The sequence below is a fragment of the Gopherus flavomarginatus genome, chromosome 2 (genome assembly GCF_025201925.1).
Source record: "Gopherus flavomarginatus isolate rGopFla2 chromosome 2, rGopFla2.mat.asm, whole genome shotgun sequence".
NCBI lineage: Eukaryota > Metazoa > Chordata > Testudines > Testudinidae > Gopherus > Gopherus flavomarginatus.
Window position 1 is genome coordinate 216196021 of NC_066618.1, and position 19996 is coordinate 216216016.

The following is a 19996-nucleotide window of genomic DNA, read 5'->3' on the forward strand; positions in this document are numbered from 1 at the left end:
AGGATATTTACTTCGGTTTTATATAGTACGTTTCACACTTTACTGAAATGCTGTCACTTCCAGGGAGAAATGCAAAACTAATTTAGGACAGGTAGGAAGAATACTTTTTTGTTGTTGAAACTGCAGTGGAAATTTTAGTTAGACAGATCATCTGATATACTAGACCAAACTGAAGATTGAGTAGCTAACCTGTATAAATGTGATATCAAGACACCATTTTTGGACCATAAAAATCCATAGTACATCAATAAGTTGGACACAGGCAATGCAAAGAACACTTGATGCATGTGAGCTTCTCCATTATTCCTATAACCCAACCTACCTACCTAGCTTTCTTTTCTTTTTATTTTTTTTCTTAAAACTTGTGACGAGTGGTAAATATTATCTGTCCTGCTTGTACTTATCATTATTAGAAAATATTTTTTCTTACAAGTATTGACAGATGTGATCTTATTGCAGTGAAGCATGTGATATGGCCCTATATCTGGAACTTCTTGCCACCAGAAGAATATTTTTCATAGAATCAATGTCACTTGCATTCTTCAGGCTATTCTAAATTTATATTTGGTGAGCCTCTGTGCCCTTTTAGAGCTGGCATACCACCTTGTGGGCACAATGCTAATGTAGCAGATGAGCAGGAGAATAGGCATGTAGAAGAACTAGTAGTATGTGGTGTATCAAATTGGAGTGCTTATGTCCAAGAATGTTGAAATGGAACCCTAGCAGAGTATCCACACCTCAAAGCTGGATTAACTAAAAACCCTAAAATAACTTAGGCAGCCATGCAAAGAATATATTTGCTCCCATGAATCAAAATTATTAATTCCTATTGGATTCCTTCCAAAGTTGTAGCGTTATGGATCTATGATGTAGAAGTTAAAGGTAGTATGGTTCTTTTAAGAACCCTGCTGTTGTGGGAAAGGGTAGCTCAGGCTGTTGTGCAGAGACCTTGGGTTTCCATGGTTGCCTCGAGATTCATGCAGTTTTTGGGATGTTTGGTGGCATAGAGGGCTTACTTCTACCCATTCTGCAAGGAAAGAGAGCAGACTCCAACAGTAACTAAAGAGAAACTTCTACAAGTGGAACTTGCAGGTTGTCCCCCTCATGTGGGAACAATAGCTTGAAAAAACATTCCAGTCATGACTACTAGGAAGGAATACAAAGAAAGAAGGAATAGGGCCCACTTGTGAGATCCAGTGGTAACCCATTGAGAAGCCCGTCTAATGCCATTTGCTGAGAGTGCTAGGGCTTTTTACTTGGCTCCTGTCCCTGGACCTTGCTTTGGGGGTAGGAAGGGCAGTCTTGCATATCAGTTTCTGACTAGTAGGTGCCTGAAGAAGTTTAAGTCCCAAATCGCTCCAGGCTTTGGCTCTTGTGTTTTGAGATGGGGGGAATGTCTGCTACCTTATCCCTCTCAAAGAGTATTCTGGCTGCTGGAGGGAAGGTTTGTTTCTCTTGCTCCCCCTCATATCCCTGCTTTCTGGGGTCTTTTTGCCTCTGCTGCTACTAGGGTGACCAGATGTCCCGATTTTATAGGGACAGTCCTGATTTTTGGGACTTTCTCTTATATAGGCTCCTATTACCCCTCCCCACCCCCATCCTGATTTTTCACATTTGCTGTCTGGTCACCCTAGCTGTTACTCATGGCTTTTGCCAATCCTTAGAAGTCTGAAGTTGATATTTTGACATTTTTACTGCTAACAGTTTTTTTAATAGCAGCAATGAAACTGACCATCTTGTTTTTTCACACTGATATTGTGATCTGTCTGTGCACTAGGGAAAGTAATGCTGCATCAACTCATGTTTGACAGTTATCTTCACACGCATAATGGCTAGCAACTTAATTTCTTTAAGAGTAAAGAATTTGTAAGTATTTTCAGGCGATAGAATGGTGAATTCTTCAGCAGTTGGTTGTTTTATAATGTACAATGCCAGAATAAGTTACTAATGATATGGGATATCTTCATTATTTTTTATCATTTCTTTTCTTAAGAGAGAGATTTTATTTGGATTTACTTTGGAAATGTGTGTTAGGCTGATATGTATCACATGTATGCTTATGACTTTGCTAGAAAACTGTTGTGAAGAAAAAAATTGAACTAAACCTTATGTTCTGTAGAGATGGATGGCTTTAGGCTACATGCTCACTAAGGAAACTTTCCACTTGCTAATTGCATGTGGGTGTACTCCTTAATCATAGAGGGGCTGATTCAGCAGTCCATTTCTGTTCAGCAGAACACACAGCATTGGGCTGTCATTCTCCAGTACTGTTGGCCATTTGAGGCATTACTAGGCATCCGGTACTATTGGCTTCCCCTGTGGAATTCTGAGACCTAGACGATTACCAATGCAGAGTTCTTCCCTTCTGTTTTCTTGAGGGGCCCTAGAGTTTTCAAGAAGGTGCTATCCATGGTGACAGCTTACCTGCATTGCCAGGGCACTCCAGTATTTCCCTGCCTTGATGATCGGTTGGTCACAAGTCGATCATACCAAGATATACAATCAACAACCCTATCCCTTCTCAGCCTCATTCAATCCTCAGGGCTCCTGGTAAACTAGAAAAGTTCCTTTTAGTTCCCACACAAACTATAGACTTCATTGAAGCTAATTTATTGATGCCTTCCTATTCAATTGAGAGCGCATCTGGACAAACGTGGTTCAAGACTCTTGGACCCAGTAAAATCTAAGCTTCACATCAGTCTCCTCAAATTGCAAGCACTCCACAAAGCCTGCAAAAGGTTCCTGCCCTTCATCCATGCCCTATACATTCAGGTCATGTTGGACAATATGACTACAGTATACTATATAACATACAGGGAGAAGCAAAGTCCGCTCCTCTTTGCATAGAAGTGATCAAGCTCTGGAATAGATGTAGCCAACTCCAAATCACCATTTTTTAGCAGTGCACCTCTCGGGAATAATATACACTTCTGTGGATAGCCTCAGTTGGCACTTCTATGGAGACATCATGTATCTCCCATTCCAATCCCAGCATCCCTCAATCTAAGAGCCCAGTATTTGGATGGACAACAAGCTTAGAGAGGTCATGTTCAGAAGCGGTACAGTCCATCATCAATAATAGCAGAAAGTCTCTACAAGAAACTGTTATGCTGCAAAATGGAATAAATTTTTATCTGATGCCCGCATCATCTGGTATTTCCAAAGGGCTCACAGATCCCTAGCATTCTGTACTATCTCCTCTTTAAAATGATTGGGTCTGTCTCACATGTTGCTGCGAATGCACTTGGCAGTGATTAATGTTTTCCATCCTCTGGTAGTAAACTGTTCATTATTCACCCCCTTATACAACTGTGAAGTTCTTGAAAGCCTTGCCAGAACCTCTCCTCGGGTACTGAAACTTTTATGCTGACTTGGGATCTTGATCTCATACTGTCAGCACTCATGAATCTTCCATTGGAATCTTTAGCCTCCTGCTCCTTTCTTCATCTGTCTATGAAGATGGCCTTTGTGACTGCAGTTCACTAGAAGACTAGGTGATCTTGGGGGTCCTTATCACAGACCCACCCTACACAGTTTTCTGTAAGGACAAGGCTTCTTTCAGGCTGCACCCTGTGATCATTCAAAAGACTCTTTCTAAATTCCACTTAAATCAGATCGTAGCCTACCAGGTTTCTGCCCAAAACTTCATGCAGCTGGAGAAGACAGGAAGTCTCGTTCTTTGGATGCTCCTCATGTAGAGTACAAATCCTTCAGGAAACCTCTGAAGCTTTTCATCTCCTTTATTGAACAGATTAAATGGGAAGCAGTCTCCTCACAAAGACGTTCTGAATGGGTTTAATGTTGCATCTTGCTTTTGCTATGAGCTGATAGTGAAAGCCCAGGCTACCTCAGTAGATTCTCTTTTGGGTGTTCCCCTTCTGGAGATCTGTAGTGTGGCAATATGAGCCTCTCTGTGTACCTTTAGTAGACATTGTGCCCTGATACAAGCTTCGTCAGCAGACATATCCTTCAGCACAGCAGTCCTGCAGTCTGTGGCACAGCAGGGGTCCTATGTCCTTCTCTTCAATGAATACTGCCTGTGAGTCACCTCAAGTGGTGTATATCCTGAGGTCCATCATACAAAGGAGAAATTCTGATTACTAATCTGATGGTAACTGGAGTTTGAGATGTGTGATCCCTACGTGGATTCCATTACCCACCCTCCTTTCCCTCTACTTCAGATTCTTTTCTAAAGTGATTTGTGGTAGAGAAGGAACTGGAGAGGCTGTTGGTCCTTGCTGCCCCTTATGCCCTCAGTTCAGAGGTAGAGGGCACCAGCACAGACCGTCAGACACTACTAATGAAAAGTCTTCCGTTCTCAGGTGCATGGAGGACATTTGCACCTGGAGTGGAATACACATAGGGACAACATGTCTCGGTCAATTTACTGTAAGATAAGTAATCAGAATTTCTTTATAATTTTCAGGCCTTTTAGGGTACTTAAAATAACTGATTTTTCATTGCATTTTTCCCCTTAAAATAATATTGCTAGTTTTCCTTGTGTTATCTAAATAAGATTCTTTCTCATTCAGCTCTTAGTCCGTGCAGGTGCTAAACTGGATATTCAGGATAAAGATGGGGATACTCCTCTGCATGAAGCCCTGAGGCATCATACTTTGTCACAGCTTCGCCAGCTCCAAGACATGCAAGATGTGGGCAAGGTAGATACTGCTTGGGAGCCATCAAAGAACACAGTAAATAAAATTCATTTATTTATTACTTTCTTTCCAGTGCACAGCTTTCTGTAGTATAGTCTGAAGATTCTGTACTGTTGAACTGCTTGTTGTCAGCACAGATTTAGTTAGACATTCTTCACCAAATTGCAGGGCCATATTAAAATCAAATTGTTACATATGCACTTTTTTATGCTTACTCATTAACTCATCTGTTTTAAAGAAAAAGGTGTGTGCCCAAAAATATTATCATAAATCTGTCTTTGGTAGTGAACTTGTATGAGTGCCAGGAATTCGGAAGAAATTACTTGAAATAGAAACAAATAAGCAGTAATACAGTACAGAGATTAAGAATAAAATATGCTTTGATTTAACCTCTTGCGTGGCTTTGTTTGTAGCTTTCCTGTATTGTATTTTGTGGTTTAGCTCTAAAACTTTGAGAACTTATGCAGGTTAATTTTATCTAGCTGTAGCTTAATTATGTTACCTAGTATGTTATATTTGTGTCCTGATAAATTAATTTCAGAAGTCCATCTGATGAGGCTGATGTCTCACCAACTATGAAAAACAAGGATCAAAGTTAAATTGTTAATGCCCAAAAAACTAAGGATGGTCATGGATGTCGGGGAGAAGGGGAGAGAGATAAATAAGGCAACTATCTTATTGTGGCAACATTGCAGTTTAAATATTATTCCAAGGATGTAAATCCATATACCGTAAATGGAGAAACAGGAGACATCTTTCTAAAGGCATGTCTTCACTGGCAACATTAAAGCGCTGCCGTGGCAGCACTTTAATGTGGCTTGTGTGGTCCCAGCATAAAAAACCACCTCCATGAGGGGAATAGCACAGCTCCTAGCGCTAGTGCACTGTCTACACTGACACTTTACAGTGCTGAAACTTTCCAGTGCTCGGGGTGTGTTTTCACCCCCCTGAGCAAGAAAGTTGCAGCACTGTAAAGTGCCAGTGTAGACAAGCCCTTAGACTGAACTGGCATAACTTAGTACAAAGAATAATAACTATCCCTACTAGGGCTGTTATAGTTAAGGCAAAGGAGGTTATTTGAATAAAACTTCTGATTGAGAGACTTAACACTTCTTCCTGACTAAAACACGACACACAATGCTTCCGTTTAGAGATGAATTATTTTAAAATTATTTCTTAGACACATATTTTAAAAAGTCAAATACTCTTAACTGATATATTGCCTCATTTTAGAAAAATTATCTAGACTAGTCCTTTTTGAATGTTAAGTGCTTTGGTGATTTTAAAAACAAATCACATTTTAAAATAACCATTTTGTTATCATTGGTTTGCTGTTGTGTGTGCATATTTGCCATTGTGTGTACATTACATTTCAGGATTTTTTGCTTTTATTGCATTTGATGCATAAAATATTTCTAAACATCCACATATTTGTAAAGTTATTGCTTAATACATCACTGGGTGATGCGTAAACATGCCATAGTGTAATTATAAGGTGCCTCAGCCAAAATTCTTGACTCTTGTTTTAAATCATAACCTTACAGTTCAGTTTTGCTTTGAAAAGCATTCTAGACATTATAGTAAAACAATGTTTTTCTCAGTGACTCTAGATCAAACTTGCTCAATTTAAATTAAAAATAGTGGGCTTTTTTCACCATAGCCAGTTCTGCTAACTCACCTGGGATCTGAAAGTCAGGCGGAATTCTTTCTTGATCATGCAACTTCACCTCTACTAGTAAAGAATCTGTGGGACAAACATACACCAATTGCACTCTCCCTCTCTTGATTAAAGCAGAATTTCCTCCCTCAATTACTCCTGTAAACCCTGCTGAAACAATAGGGTTGTGTAGGTATAAGATTGAATTTTACCTTGCAATTGGAAGTAAATTTTTTGTTGCTACGGAAACCAGGAGTAGAATTCATACATCACATTCATGTCTGTGTTGCCTCTGCAGGACTAACAGATGTAAACGGAATTAAAAACTATTTTCTGTCACTAAAATATTTGATTCAAAATATACCAAGGGGTTAGATTTGCTGAGTAACAAAGTGCCAGTTTTATGTAGTCATTTTTTACTGTAATTGCATGTAATATTCTGGAGATAGTTTCGTTTAAACAAAAGTTTTATAGGAAAAAAGGCATCTATTCAAAACTGTAAATTCACTGTACAGCATTAAAAAGGTCAACATTTACTAAAGTACCAACCTATTATAAATAAGATAGGGACGTAACTGTTACCTCAGAAAATCACCTGTGTGATACTTACTAACTTTTTAATAGTAACCCCTATACAAGTAATCAAATGAAGTAAAATTGGATGTATCAAGCAGACATACCTGTCAACATCAGAAAGTTATGAATAGAGATATTAGGAAAAAATACACATTCTTAACTCAGTTGAAATGTACTTGCCAGAGTGTTTTATAGAAGGATTTGAAATATTATTTTAATAAATATTTACTGTTCCTCCTAAATGATTGGCATTTATGGAGATACACCTATCTCATAGAACTGGAAGGGACCCTGAAAGGTCACTGAATCCAGCCCCTGCCTTCACTAGCAGGACGAAGTACTAATTTTGCCCCAGATCCCTAAGTGGCCCTTAAGGATTGAACTCGCAACCCTGGGTTTAGCAGGCCAATGCTCAAACCACTGAGCTATCCCTCTGTAAGGAAACATTGGAGTAGTATTACACAGAACTCCTCTTAAATAAATGGACTAAAAGAACAATAAAGGTTTCGTTCCAGTTCCGTGGTCTGAAATGAACTTTGTGACAAGTTACTAAAAATGCTTTGTGTTTGAGAAGTTAAATTTGAAGCAAGCATACAGTAAGCATGACACACATGAATGTTCTTTCTCAGATTCAGCACTGGCAGCATCTACATGAAATTGAAGATTTTTTTCTTGGCTACCAGTTTTCTCATCCTCATCTCAAGAGTTCCTGATTAAGTCATTCTTGAGAGGCTGGGTTGCCAAACTATTGTATTCCATAGTCTTCCAATTTCTTTGAGTTGTGTACTTCACTTGGAAGCAATATATTGTCAGAACAGATTAAGTTTTTTTTGAAAATCTTGGTTGAATGTTAAGCTCATAAATACATATTTAAACACATAAATAAGTGGTGAGCAACCAGCAGCAGCTCCCACTGAGGTCAGTCATAGATCTGGACTTTTCCCACTTATACTTACATGAGTTTCCTTTGTCACAAGAAGAACTTTTGCATAACTGAAGGAAATATTTGGAAAGCATGCAGGATGTGGAGGGGAGTGGTGCTTACATGCAAAGATTTTGTAATCTTGCTTGAATTGTCCACTTCATCAAATGAGAGCAGTACCCATTTGAAAAGTCTAGCTAATGCATGCCTGGAAACTATCTTGAATCACTCTCAAAATATTGTTGTTGTTAATCCTGCAGAAATGTGTCAAATCAAATCTAAGGAAACTATCTCGATGCCCATCTGTTATTGACTAAATAAGGCTAATATACAATAATATTGTAACACACCTTTATTAGATAGTTTAGGTACAACAGAAGGCAGGTGTGGTTTCTTATTTCCTCTACTGTTAAAAAAAACAGATTTAACTGTAAATTATTGTTTCAATAGCAAGCCTTTTTAGGTTCACAATCTACCTTCATGAGCATGTACTGCTCCCATTCAAATCAGTTGGAGTTATGTGCATGCATGTAAAATATGCAAATTTTATTGTATTGTATTTACTGTAGTTTTAAGGCCATCTGATGAAGAATTTGTATTATAGCTTTAAGTAGGATAGTAATATGAATACCGAAGTTAGATAAAAACTTTTGAAAGAAGATTAGTTGTAATCCCAGAATTTGGCCTTTTAAGTAGTAGTGTTGGCAACAAAATTACATTCTCTCTCACTTTGGGACAATGACCACTAAATGCTAACAGATAACTTTAAGTTGCATAAAGTAGATCTGCATTTCTTGATTTTATCTGAGAAATCTGATTTTTAATAACTCCATTGTTAAAATCACCCTATAGCTGCCTTTTTTTTGAAGGTGGGCCGGCAGAGACTTCTCTAGCCCATACTACACAGTGAATCTAAGATTTAAAAGATCTTTGAAATATTTAGAATGAAAAGATGATTTCTTGCTCCATTTTATCACTGAGGTTAAATTAAAGTTTTAAAGCTGTCAGTCCTTTGAGACTGCAGTTTGACTTCAGTGTCTCTAAAATGGCAATCAGGATATAAAATATTACAACTGAATAAACTATTGCAGAAGCAAGACTCCAGTTACACTGGATGATGTAAGTCCACTTTGAGGTAAAGGGTCTTGGTTTATTTTTCCCACATGATGGCATTGGCTAGCAAGTTCTTAAAAAAACAACAACAACAACAACAACCACGTCCTCTCATGAGGTTCATCGAGCACATCCACGTATTTCTTTTCCCGTTGCTCATAGTGGAAGTTGTTAATGTGAAAAGTTTATTTTACTAAAATTAAGTGGACCATAGCTGACTGTTTTATAATGTTATTGTATTAATTATAATAGTTACCTTCACGTTTTACTCAGTTCCCAATTTACTGATATTTTATTCAATTCAAAATAAGTGTCACAGTAGAACGGGAAATTACTTCCTCTTTCATTTCTTTGGGTTTTTCTTCCTTGGTACTTGTGATGTCATCCTTCTAGTTCTCCAGCTGTCTAGTTTTCCAGGATAGACACATTTTCAGTGTTAAGTCATTTGTTCTTCTAGTTCCTACTCTGCAGGTTTTAAATCTGTAGAAAATTATTATTATTAAAAGGGTGAAGTTTGCTTAAGATGGCTTAATGGATCCACACTCAAAAGGCCTTGCATTCTTTCCCTTAACTGTTTGGTCAAAGCAGGATAATTAGAAAAACAGGTATAAAGAAAACTGACAAGAATGATTTGCTACCATTAAGCTTTGTGACAGAGATTTAGGGTTAGATTTGGAGAGCACTGGTTCTGTGACCCCAGAATATAGGTGCACAGCAATTACATTGTATTTTGAATACTTAGATGTCACTGCCATTAATGAATTTGTCTATGCAGGGAACTTATCTGGTTGAAAATTGGGTAATTGTACAATGGTTTTCATCTTAGAACTGTAGATAAGTTAAAAATGCATGCTCAGATCTCATCAAAATACTATTTAGAAAATATATTCTTATATATGTGCACATCTTAAATGGTCCATTTTCGTTGAGTAGTAAGACTATATTCTCAAGTATTTAAACAGAGAATTTCAAGTCAGTTGCCTATTTACTTTCTTTCAGTTAATAATGGGACTTGGTACCCAGGGAGCAGAGAAGAAGAGTGCAGCATCTATTGCCTGCTTTCTGGCAGCTAACGGAGCTGACCTCAGTATTCGTAATAAGAAGGGTCAGTCTCCTCTTGACCTCTGCCCTGATCCTAGTCTCTGCAAAGCATTGGCTAAATGTCACAAAGAAAAAGTCAGGTTTGTATATAAACACAATATGGAATTTCTGAGCATCATGTTTTGCATGTCTTCATTTCCTTGGGATAGATCAGTTGAAGTAGAATAAATAAAACAAAGTCTCTTTTTCAAGTATTAATCATAGACTACTGAAAATCAAGATAAAGGTAAGTAAAGTAATATATATTCTACATATGTCTTGAGTGGTGTTTACAAAATTATTAGTTGAAACTGAGGTCAACAAATTAAGTGCAAAATGAGCAACAATACAGAGCAAGCTTCCCTATTCTGCTTGAAGTGTGAGCAGCACATCCCTCCTTATCTTATAGAGTAATTTTATATCCATGCCCTTTCAGTGTTCTTTCTCGGTATCAAGTACTGATAGTTAAAAATAGTGGGGCATGCAATTATGAAATAGGTTATCCTCTAGGAAGTACTGACTGCAATATTTTATGTATGCCATCAGCCACCCATTAAACAGTAAGTTTCCAGTTACTGCTTGTCCAGGTTAGATTCACGTTAGTGATTTAGAGGTTAAAGGCTCCTTTCATTAATTCTCAGATCCATATAGCCATTTCTGTTAACTTTTACATTTTTATCTCCGTATTGTGATTTTTAAATTTCTAAATAAAATGAAAAGGAAATTTCTTATCAACTGTCTGCCCGTGTTTGGCAGGTATTTTCTTCTCAGCCTTCCTGTCTGCATGGAACATGAGTCATTTGACTATTTTGTTTGTGCACAAGCACCTTTATTGGCGTAGTTAGCCCTCTGGGAGTAAAGTTTTGTTTAACATATGCTCCCTTTGCTGGGTATGCAGCAGAAAAAAAAACAGAGTTCTAAGTCAGCGGTTTTCAAACTGTGGGACGAGACCCCAAAGTGGATTATAACCTAAATTCTTTCTAAGCTGCATGGCTGCGCATCTGCCTGTTAAGCCCAGCACAAGGGCTCAAGGTGTTGGTGGGGAGAGGTGCCTCTTCCTGCTGGCCCCAGTGCTGAGCAGCCCCGGGTGGAGGAAAAGCAGCCCCGGGTGGAGGAAAAGGGGCCACTCCCTTGGCCCGGCCTTAGCACTGAGCTGCCACAGATTTGCCACATCTGGGGGACAGGCTCTCCTCCCTCGGGCTGGTCCCAGTGCCGAGCTGCTCCGGATTTGTTGTGGCTGGGGGACAGGTGCTCCTCTCTCGGGCCGGCCCCAGCACCGAGCTGCCACAGACTTGCTGCAGCTGGGGGAAAGGGGCCCCTCCCTCCACCTCGCCCAGGCCCACTGGAGCTGCCGAGGAGAGGAGCCCCTCCCTCAGCCCAGCCCACCCTCACCAGAGCTGCCAGGGAGAGGCGCCTCTCCCCTGGTCTGAGCTGCTGTGGCAAGAGAGGGCTGGGGGGAGTCCTCTCTTCCCACTGTAGCCCCTGGGCAGCTTGCATCCCAAACTCTTCACCCCCTGCACTGATCCCCAGCCCTGAGCCACCTCCTGCACCCTGAACCCCTCAGCCCCAGGCCCATCCCAGAGCCTGCACTCCCAGCCAGAGCCCTCCCTTCCCCACCCTGCACTCCCACCCTCTGTCCTAGCCCTTAGTCCCTTCCCACACTCCAAATCCCTCGGCCAACCCCCACCACATGAATTTTGTTACGTGCACCAATATGAAGGGTGACGTGTCTCGCATCATCTCCATATTGGTTCACATAACAAAATTCATTCCGCGCATGGATCTAAAAAATTAGAGGAAATGATGGTCGCAACCCCATATTAATGGGGTTGCCAGGGTTGGCTTAGACTTGCTGGGGCCCGGGGCCAGAGCCGAAGCCCGAGCCACCACCACCTGCAGCCAAAGCTGAAGCCCGAGCTCAGGTTGCAGGCTCCCTGCTGGGGCTCAAGCCCTTGGGCTTTGGCTTTGGCCTGCCCGCCCGGGGCAGTGGGGATCAGGCTTTGGCTCTGGCCTCTCTGCCTCATGCAGTGGGGATTGGGCTTTGGCTCAGGTTTTGGGCCTCCTGGGGTTGTGTAGTAATATTTGTTGTTAGAAGGGGGTCATGGTGTAATGAAGTTCAAGAACCCCAGGCCAAGATAAATATTGACATAAATATGGGAGTAGAAGTGTTCTCTCCTCGTACGCTCTCTCTAGATGCTTCTCCAACCTATTATCATCAACTTTTTCTCCAGATTGGTTTATCGAGGCATGTAGCTATGCTTCTGTCAGCCAGAAAATTGCACTGCTTGTACCTCATGTAAAATTAGAACTGTAATCTCCATAGTGATGACACTGACACCCAAATGCCTCAGCAGTTTTACTTGCAAGTTAACAGAAAGGGTGACACAATATGTGCGCAAACTAGAATGAGTAATACACATGAGCAAATGACTCAGCTTGATGTACAGTATGATTTAAAAAATTGTTTTCAGAATATTCACAAGGTTGTAATGCTGACTTAAGCCTGACTGTGAGGTGTTTTTTAGTGGACAGGTTGGCTCTCGAAGTCCTTCTATGATCAGCAATGATTCAGAAACTTTAGAAGAATGTATGGTGTGTTCAGACATGAAGAGAGATACATTATTTGGCCCATGTGGACATATTGCTACCTGTTCCCTCTGCTCACCACGGGTCAAGAAATGCCTCATCTGTAAAGAGCAAGTTCAGTCCAGAACAAAGGTACTTAACACAGTTTTCAATATTCCCATTTTATTCTTCCTGCAGTTGTGATTTTTTTGTGAAAAGAAGAGCCAGACTGTACTGACAAACTACACTGTCTCAGCTGCCATGGTTTCTCTCACGTCTAGTTTGTCAGTGGTTAGAGCAAAGTGCAGCATTTATCTGATATTGCTCCTTGTTGCACATTGCAAATGACAGAGGGCTAATGAGGACAGAAACGAGAATTATCTGTCTTAGGCAAATTGCTGCAATTTTATTATAAGAATTCTGAGAGGTAGCAATGTTAAGGGTGGAGCAACAGCCTCCCAAACTAGTCAGCAGTCTTCCACCTTTTCAGTGCTCAAAATTCAGAGCATCCTAAAACATCCAGGCCTACCAAGACTGTCTTGTACCATGGTCCCAACCCCAGGCAGACCCCTCTCTGAGGCATCCATCTGGCCTCCTACAAATGCCTTGGCCACCATATAAATCCAACCTTCTTCTCCAGCCAAATGTGGCTTACACTATATTTACATTAAAGGTGCCTGACTTCTGTGGTGCTGGGAGCACCAACCAAATCTCTTCTGCCTTCCCCCCCGGCCTCCTGATTTTCTCTCTGTTGAGAGAAATGTAGCCCAGGGTACCAGGATCAGCCACCAGATATGTAGTCCTGTGAACTGAAGACAAAACAGTTATATTAAGTGCTTATACAGTCGCTTCAAAATCCAAAGGTGCCTGCACAGTGCAAACCATGCAGTTGCTTCAAAGCCAAGGTGTGCCATCGACAGCTATAACTCCACCCCTCCCCTTAATATGACATATGGCAAACTACCTCATGCATACAGACTATCAAGCTGATAACATGCCACTAGTAAACCTGGGGGCGGGAGGGACAGGGAGGCTGGGAGGGGTTTTACAATGGTGAAGAGTGGTTCAGAAAAGCCTGCTTCTGCCTCCTGCTGTGTCTGTGGGTGCTCTTCCCCATCAGCCAGACAACCCCACCATTTGCCACAGTGGGAGTTGATCAAAGGAGGTCAGTGATTAGCTGGTGACCATCGTAGCCCAGACTCTGCTCTCTGGCTCCCATTCTGAAATCAGGACTTTCCCTCTTCTCTGACGGAGCAAGTCATTTTTTATTATATAAACATTTTTCATAATTCAGATTATAATTTAGTTGTACTAAACCAGTTTCCCAAACTGGTCTGCAGAGAGGTGGTGCGGTCTTTTTGTTTCCAGTTGTTAACTTGTGTTACGAAAGCAAAAAGTACACCAAATACTTTATTTTTCTGCATAAGTAGTTACTCTCGTTATCACAAGGATGTTATCTGAATGGGAAGTGTGGTGGTCCAGGCATTCATGAATCAGTAGATGGGTGGTCCGTGTGACTATTTCTCTAAGATGTGGTTCACCCTTGGTAAAAGTTGAGAAACCCTCAACACTTTGTTGGATTACAGCAGAAAGTCCTTCTAAACTAATTGAGCACCGTACAGCCAAGAAAAATACATGTGTGTGCCAGCCTCTTGGTCTTATTCTCCTAGCTGGTGTGATTTATAATTCCTAGATAACCAATAATGCAAAGAGCGTAAATATTGCCAGCAAGGACTTCTGGATACAGATATGATAATCTCTCATTTAAATCCCACTTTGAGGTGGTGAATTAGCTCTGGTTTTTCTTCCTAGTTTTGTTGTAGCTAACATGGCACTAAGCAGAGCTTGTTAAATTCCCTTTGCACTGCTAAGTGGTGGAAGTAAGCAAATAGATATAAATGGAATAGATAGAAAAAAGAGAAGAATCTTTCCCATGTTATTCCTTACTGTTTTTCTCTGCAGATTGAAGAATGCGTGGTGTGTTCAGACAAGAAAGCAGCAGTACTCTTCCAGCCTTGTGGTCACATGTGTGCTTGTGAGAGTAAGTAGTCTTGGCAGGTAATACCTTTCAAAATAATGATTGTGCAACAAAAGATGTCTGTTAAAAACAGTCACTAAAAATTCTTTTAAAATGTTGACTTAATTGCAGGCTATTTGAGTAAATTGACTTCGGTCTGGTAATCAGAGCTTTGACGTTACTTGGAATGCAATAAAACCACCTGCCTGTAATAAAGTTTAATTATTTGGAGGACAAATAACAGAACTGTAGCTATTTAACTAGAAAATTGAAAGAGCACATTTATTTCACCTACCTGCATTACTTTATTCTGACTGGGTTGTGGTAGTCTTGAGAGTCCTATTGTACATTTCTGTAAATAAATTAGCATTACATTTTTTTGAGGTGGAGACACAAACTGTCATGTAATTCCTTTGTGACAGTTTGTGAGGTCATCTAGCGGTGTAAATATAATTAAACTTTAGTTGGTATAGCAACCAAATAATTTTTTAAAAGACATTTATGACTAAACCTTCCATTAATACCACATACAAAGATTCCAGCAAGAGCTGTCTTTCTCTGAAAAACTTAGAATGGGGCATGTTTTCAAAGAGAATCTGCTGCAACACAGATCACTCTGTTTGATGTGATGTGTATGCTACAGCAACTGATGAGGATATAGAAAACACTTAAGAAGCCTCCAGAAACTGTCCCTTCTTTGTTTAATAAGATGAGGATGTAGTGATCATTTTGTCACCAGAACTTTCAAGAATTTTTGGGACATCTTGCTGAGGCTTTGCTGATGGTCAGTAGTTTGTAGAACAGGGATGGGCAAACTTTTTGGCCTGAGAGCTGCATCGGGTTTCCTAAATTGTGCCTCCCCAAACAGTCAGGTGTGGCCTGGCCTCTGCCTCCTATCCGACCCCTGATGGCCCCCTGGGATCCCTGTCCCATCCAAACCCCACCACCACCGTTCCCTGTCCCCTGACTGCCCCCCTCCTGTCATACAGCCATTGGTGGTGTAAATACACATTGCTATTTTATGTAGTACGTTTGTGGATAGAATGAAATGAATTGATTAATCACAGAAGCAAGAATAAAGAGACTACAGGCTACTGAGAATAAATTATTTCTGCTTTTCCCAGACTGTGCAAGCCTGATGAAGAAGTGTGTGCAGTGCCGGGCAGTGGTTGAGCGGAGAGTGCCGTTCATTTTGTGTTGCGGAGGGAAAGGTACAGAAGATACTACTGATGACATTTGTGAGTGTTTCTTTTTTCTCTAATACTTCCATTCTCCTTTCGTTGAAAAAAGGGGGTTGACCATATATCCCTCACATCATCCGTTTGAAGGAAAGTTTTAAAGAAAGTAGTTTAGTGTCAGCCTGCCACCTACTGTTTGTCACTTGCCATATGGGATAGTGGTAGATGCTATTGTAGCATAGACCCTGTCTGAAAAGGGCTGTTTCAATATCAAAGAAGAATGATACCAGAAGCTGAATCGTCATGTGTGTATATATGTCAGTGATGATTTGAACCCTTCTTGTTAGCTTCCAGAACTTCATGGCCATATATCTATGTGACACATGGAACAAACTCTAAGAATTGTCAGTTAATATAATTGAAATACATAAATAAACATAAGCACATGGCCCCATACAAATTACAAATGTTATCTTGACTTCTTGGCTTCTTTGACTAATCAGAGGAGCCCCAGAAGAAGTGGGAAATAGAACATTTTGTCTAGGATAAAGTTGGCCAAATAATTCGCGATGTCAGAATTATTCAGTGAGTTCTGCCTTTTTCTGTTTGACTAGTTCTTAAACAGTTTATAATTTTCTTGAATTTATTAAATTATTCTGAGAGTTATTTCAAGTTGTGTGAATAATTTTTTGTAGTGTGTATCTGTGTGTGGTTTATTGTATGCATTCAGTACTTGAAATTTGAGCTGTTGATTAATTTAAATTGGAATAGCGACATGATATATTTGATCCCTGACGGGATTAACATAACAGAATCACATTTCCAATGGGAACATGCAAGTTTAAAAATTCAAAATTTGCCTTTTGAAACTTTCCACTGTCAACTTGCTGTTTCTGTCAGTAAACTTGTTTCCCAAACATTCACAAAGTGAACATGAAATAAGTGGGAACACAGCCAAATCAAGTTTTGTTCAACACTTTGGCCAAAATTTGCATATTTTTAGCAGTATTGATTCAGTCCCAGTCTGGAATTACCAAACAATGCAGCAATGTGGATAACTTGAAGTATCTACACTGGTTTTTTGCCAAAGAATTTTCACCAGTGGAGCATCACTGATGGGTAGCAACCATGAAGGCATTCATGTAGACAGGCCTCCAGGTAGCTGCTAGCATTTTAACAGCCACAGTGAGGGAAATATTTGTCAAAAACTGATGTAGTTAAAGCTTCCCAGTAAATTATTTTAGTTCAGGAATGGAATTTTAGTGAGTCATAATAAATATAATTTGATTATCAAAATATATTTGCTAGAGATAATGCTTCAATAATTCAGATAAATGGAAATAGTATTTTTATGATTAGCAGACAAAAGTAATTATTCTTTATGTTGTAAGGGCTGCATAACATGTTCTAGGCTTTTAATATTACTCTCCTCTGCATTATAGCAAGTGGAAACATTCCAGTTTTACAGAAAGACAAGGACAACACTAATGTCAATGCAGATGTACAGAAGCTGCAGCAGCAGTTACAAGACATAAAGGAACAGGTAAAAGTGCCACATGTTCCTTTGTATTGAACACCAAAACAAAATAAGGGAAATCTGTTTAAACTCTTCAATTCTTAATTTTTGATTAGTTAATCAAAGCCATTTTTGTTCTGTGAAGTAAAGATGAGCTCTAGTGTGGCTAAAAAGGTTTTTTTGTGACTTATCTGACTTTTTTTTATATACACACAGTGTTCTTCATCATAGAATCACAGAATCATAGATTATTAGGGTTGGAAGTGACATCAGGAGATCATCTAGTCCAACCCCCTGCTCAAAGCAGGACCAATCCCCAGATGGCCCTGTCAAGGATTGAACTCACAACCCTGGGTTTAGCAGGCCAATGCTCAAACCACTGAGCTATCCCTCTCCCCATGAGTAGCCACATTTGACATTTCATTTCTTAGCCCACCTATTGTAGTGTAAGTGAATGGGTTTATGTGACCCAACAATAAATATAGGGATGAAGGGAGGCAATGAATATTAACTCTATCTTTTGACCTCATAACAATGTACAGGGAAGATTTTTTTCACAGAACTTCATTAAATCTGGGCATTTTTCTTCACAAAACTGTATGCACTGAGCTGATGCAGGAGTTGTGAGCCTGCCTATTCAGTAACAAACCACTTTTGAACACAAGTTGGCAGTTAGAGGGGATGTACAGTCCCAATGCATTAGCGCACTCAAATGAAAATTATATTTATATATGGCTACAATATGAAATATTGATAGGTGTAAAACATTACATACATAATTTTCAGATGCAGTAATTAAATTTGTGATTATATAGATTTTAAAATATCTTAAATATAAGGCTTTTTAAATTCTGTGCTTGGAAAAGGAGGAAAATTTATCAAAATCTTAGATAGGTTTAGACTTTCAAAAGATAAATTGAATATGGATGTCTTTGCAAGTGCTTGATAAAGCTAAAATAGTGACCTGCAGACAACCCTGATCTTGTTTTTTAAATTACTTAATGTGAAATGATTCATACAAGTAGCTGTTCTCTTTACATCTAATATAATATGCAAAAGCCAAAAAGCTTTCAAATCTGGGAGTTAATACTTTGTACAGAATAGATTAAATGCTTATTAACATGGAGGACAAATGTTTTGCATGGTGAATTATTAAATTTGTCCTCTTTCTCTCCCTTTAAAGTCCCTCCCAAAAATTGTTTTTCTTCCTATCTGCTGGGATCATGCAACATTATCTGTCCTGAACCATTGCCATGCTACCTTCAGCTATACTGCAATTTTTGGCATGCTAGCTCAAATGTAGCTAGCACATGTCTGTATACCTTTGCTGGGAAGCATGCTCAGCTGCAGTGGAGATTTACCTTTGAAGACGTACTACATTTGTCAGAGTTGAGATGTTTTGATTAATAGAAGAGACTGATGAGAACTTTAATTCACATTTAAATTGTCTTTTTATCTCTTGTGCACTTAGAGTAGTGTATAGTGCTTCAAAGATGGCTGTTATCTGAGCTAATCCAGACAGCCCTGGCACTCTGTTACAGACCTGCCTGAAAGTTCAGAGAGAAGGTTTTGAATCACCTAGTTCTGGGCCACATCTGTAAATGCCTTTGAAAATTTGAGACCTGATGTATTGTCAGATATTAACCTCTGAGGAAAACCTATCAATAATTGGCAAAGAGTTCTGTGGCACCTTATAGACTGACAAACATATTGGAGCATGCGCTTTCATGGGTGAATACCCACTTTGTCGGATGCATCGTCAGATTGCATCCGATGAAGTGGGTATTCACCCACGAAAGCGCATGCTCCAATACGTTTGTTAGTCTATAAGGTGCCACAGAACTCTTCGCTGCTTTTACAGATCCAGACTAACATGCTATCTCTCTGATATTTGACTATCAATAATTGTTACCCTCACCCCGGCAACTGACTGAGACCCCATTATTGAAAATCTTTTTATGTTCAACTCAAAGCAGTTTCCATCCTAATTTGTGCCTGTATAATGGCAGGTAGACTTTAAAAAAACAAAACAAAACAAAACAAAAAAAACTATAGTTCCTTCTCACCTATAACATTTGAGGCTACTTTGTTGGTTTCATTTTCTGTTTTTCTGGTCATCAAAAAGTTAAGTGTTTAACAAAAAATATTTTTTAATATTCTCTATTGCCTGGATTTTTGCAGTGCAGTTACTGTCCAGTATTTTTAGGCTGATTTTCAAATGTGGTCACTTGACTATTCTCTTTGCCTCTGAGCAGGATGTATATGGCTGCTTGTTTTTGACCATCTCTTAATTGACTGCCATGTCAAGTAGTTATTTTGTTGAAATGATTCTGCTTGAAATCTAGCTTTTCTGAAATTCTATTTTGTTTCTCAGGGAACTGGCTGACCTGTCTCATTTGGAACCTTTTAATTTGTCTTCTAGATGACTTTTCTGTTTACTGTTGTGAGAGGGGTTAATGAGTTGCAGATTCTAGTTAATGACTATTTTTTATTTAAAAAAAAAATCTTCAGTTGTATCTTAAATATGTGCCTGAAGTTATATCCAGAGTTCCATTTTAAACATATTTTTTCATTTTCTTCTTTAAAACTGCACTTCTAATGTGAAATTCAGTATTTGTGTGTTCTTAAAACTACTTATTTGTTCTTTTCAGCAGGTATATCTACGTTTCAACTCATGTCTTCAGTGATAATCTAATACATTAGTGCAGCAACCT

General features: G+C 39.4%; 1 protein-coding gene across 2 annotated transcripts in view; it reads left to right on the forward strand.

Annotated features, from left to right (window-relative positions):
* MIB1 (MIB E3 ubiquitin protein ligase 1) overlaps positions 1-19996 on the forward strand; it is a 118411-nt gene that overhangs the window by 94451 nt on the left and 3964 nt on the right. For both annotated transcript variants that reach the window (XM_050939205.1, XM_050939206.1), the window contains 6 exons: positions 4533-4694; positions 9926-10107; positions 12532-12724; positions 14534-14612; positions 15713-15826; positions 17209-17309. In XM_050939205.1, coding sequence (XP_050795162.1) covers positions 4533-4694; positions 9926-10107; positions 12532-12724; positions 14534-14612; positions 15713-15826; positions 17209-17309 — 831 coding nt within the window. The remainder of the gene's footprint in view (positions 1-4532; positions 4695-9925; positions 10108-12531; positions 12725-14533; positions 14613-15712; positions 15827-17208; positions 17310-19996) is intronic.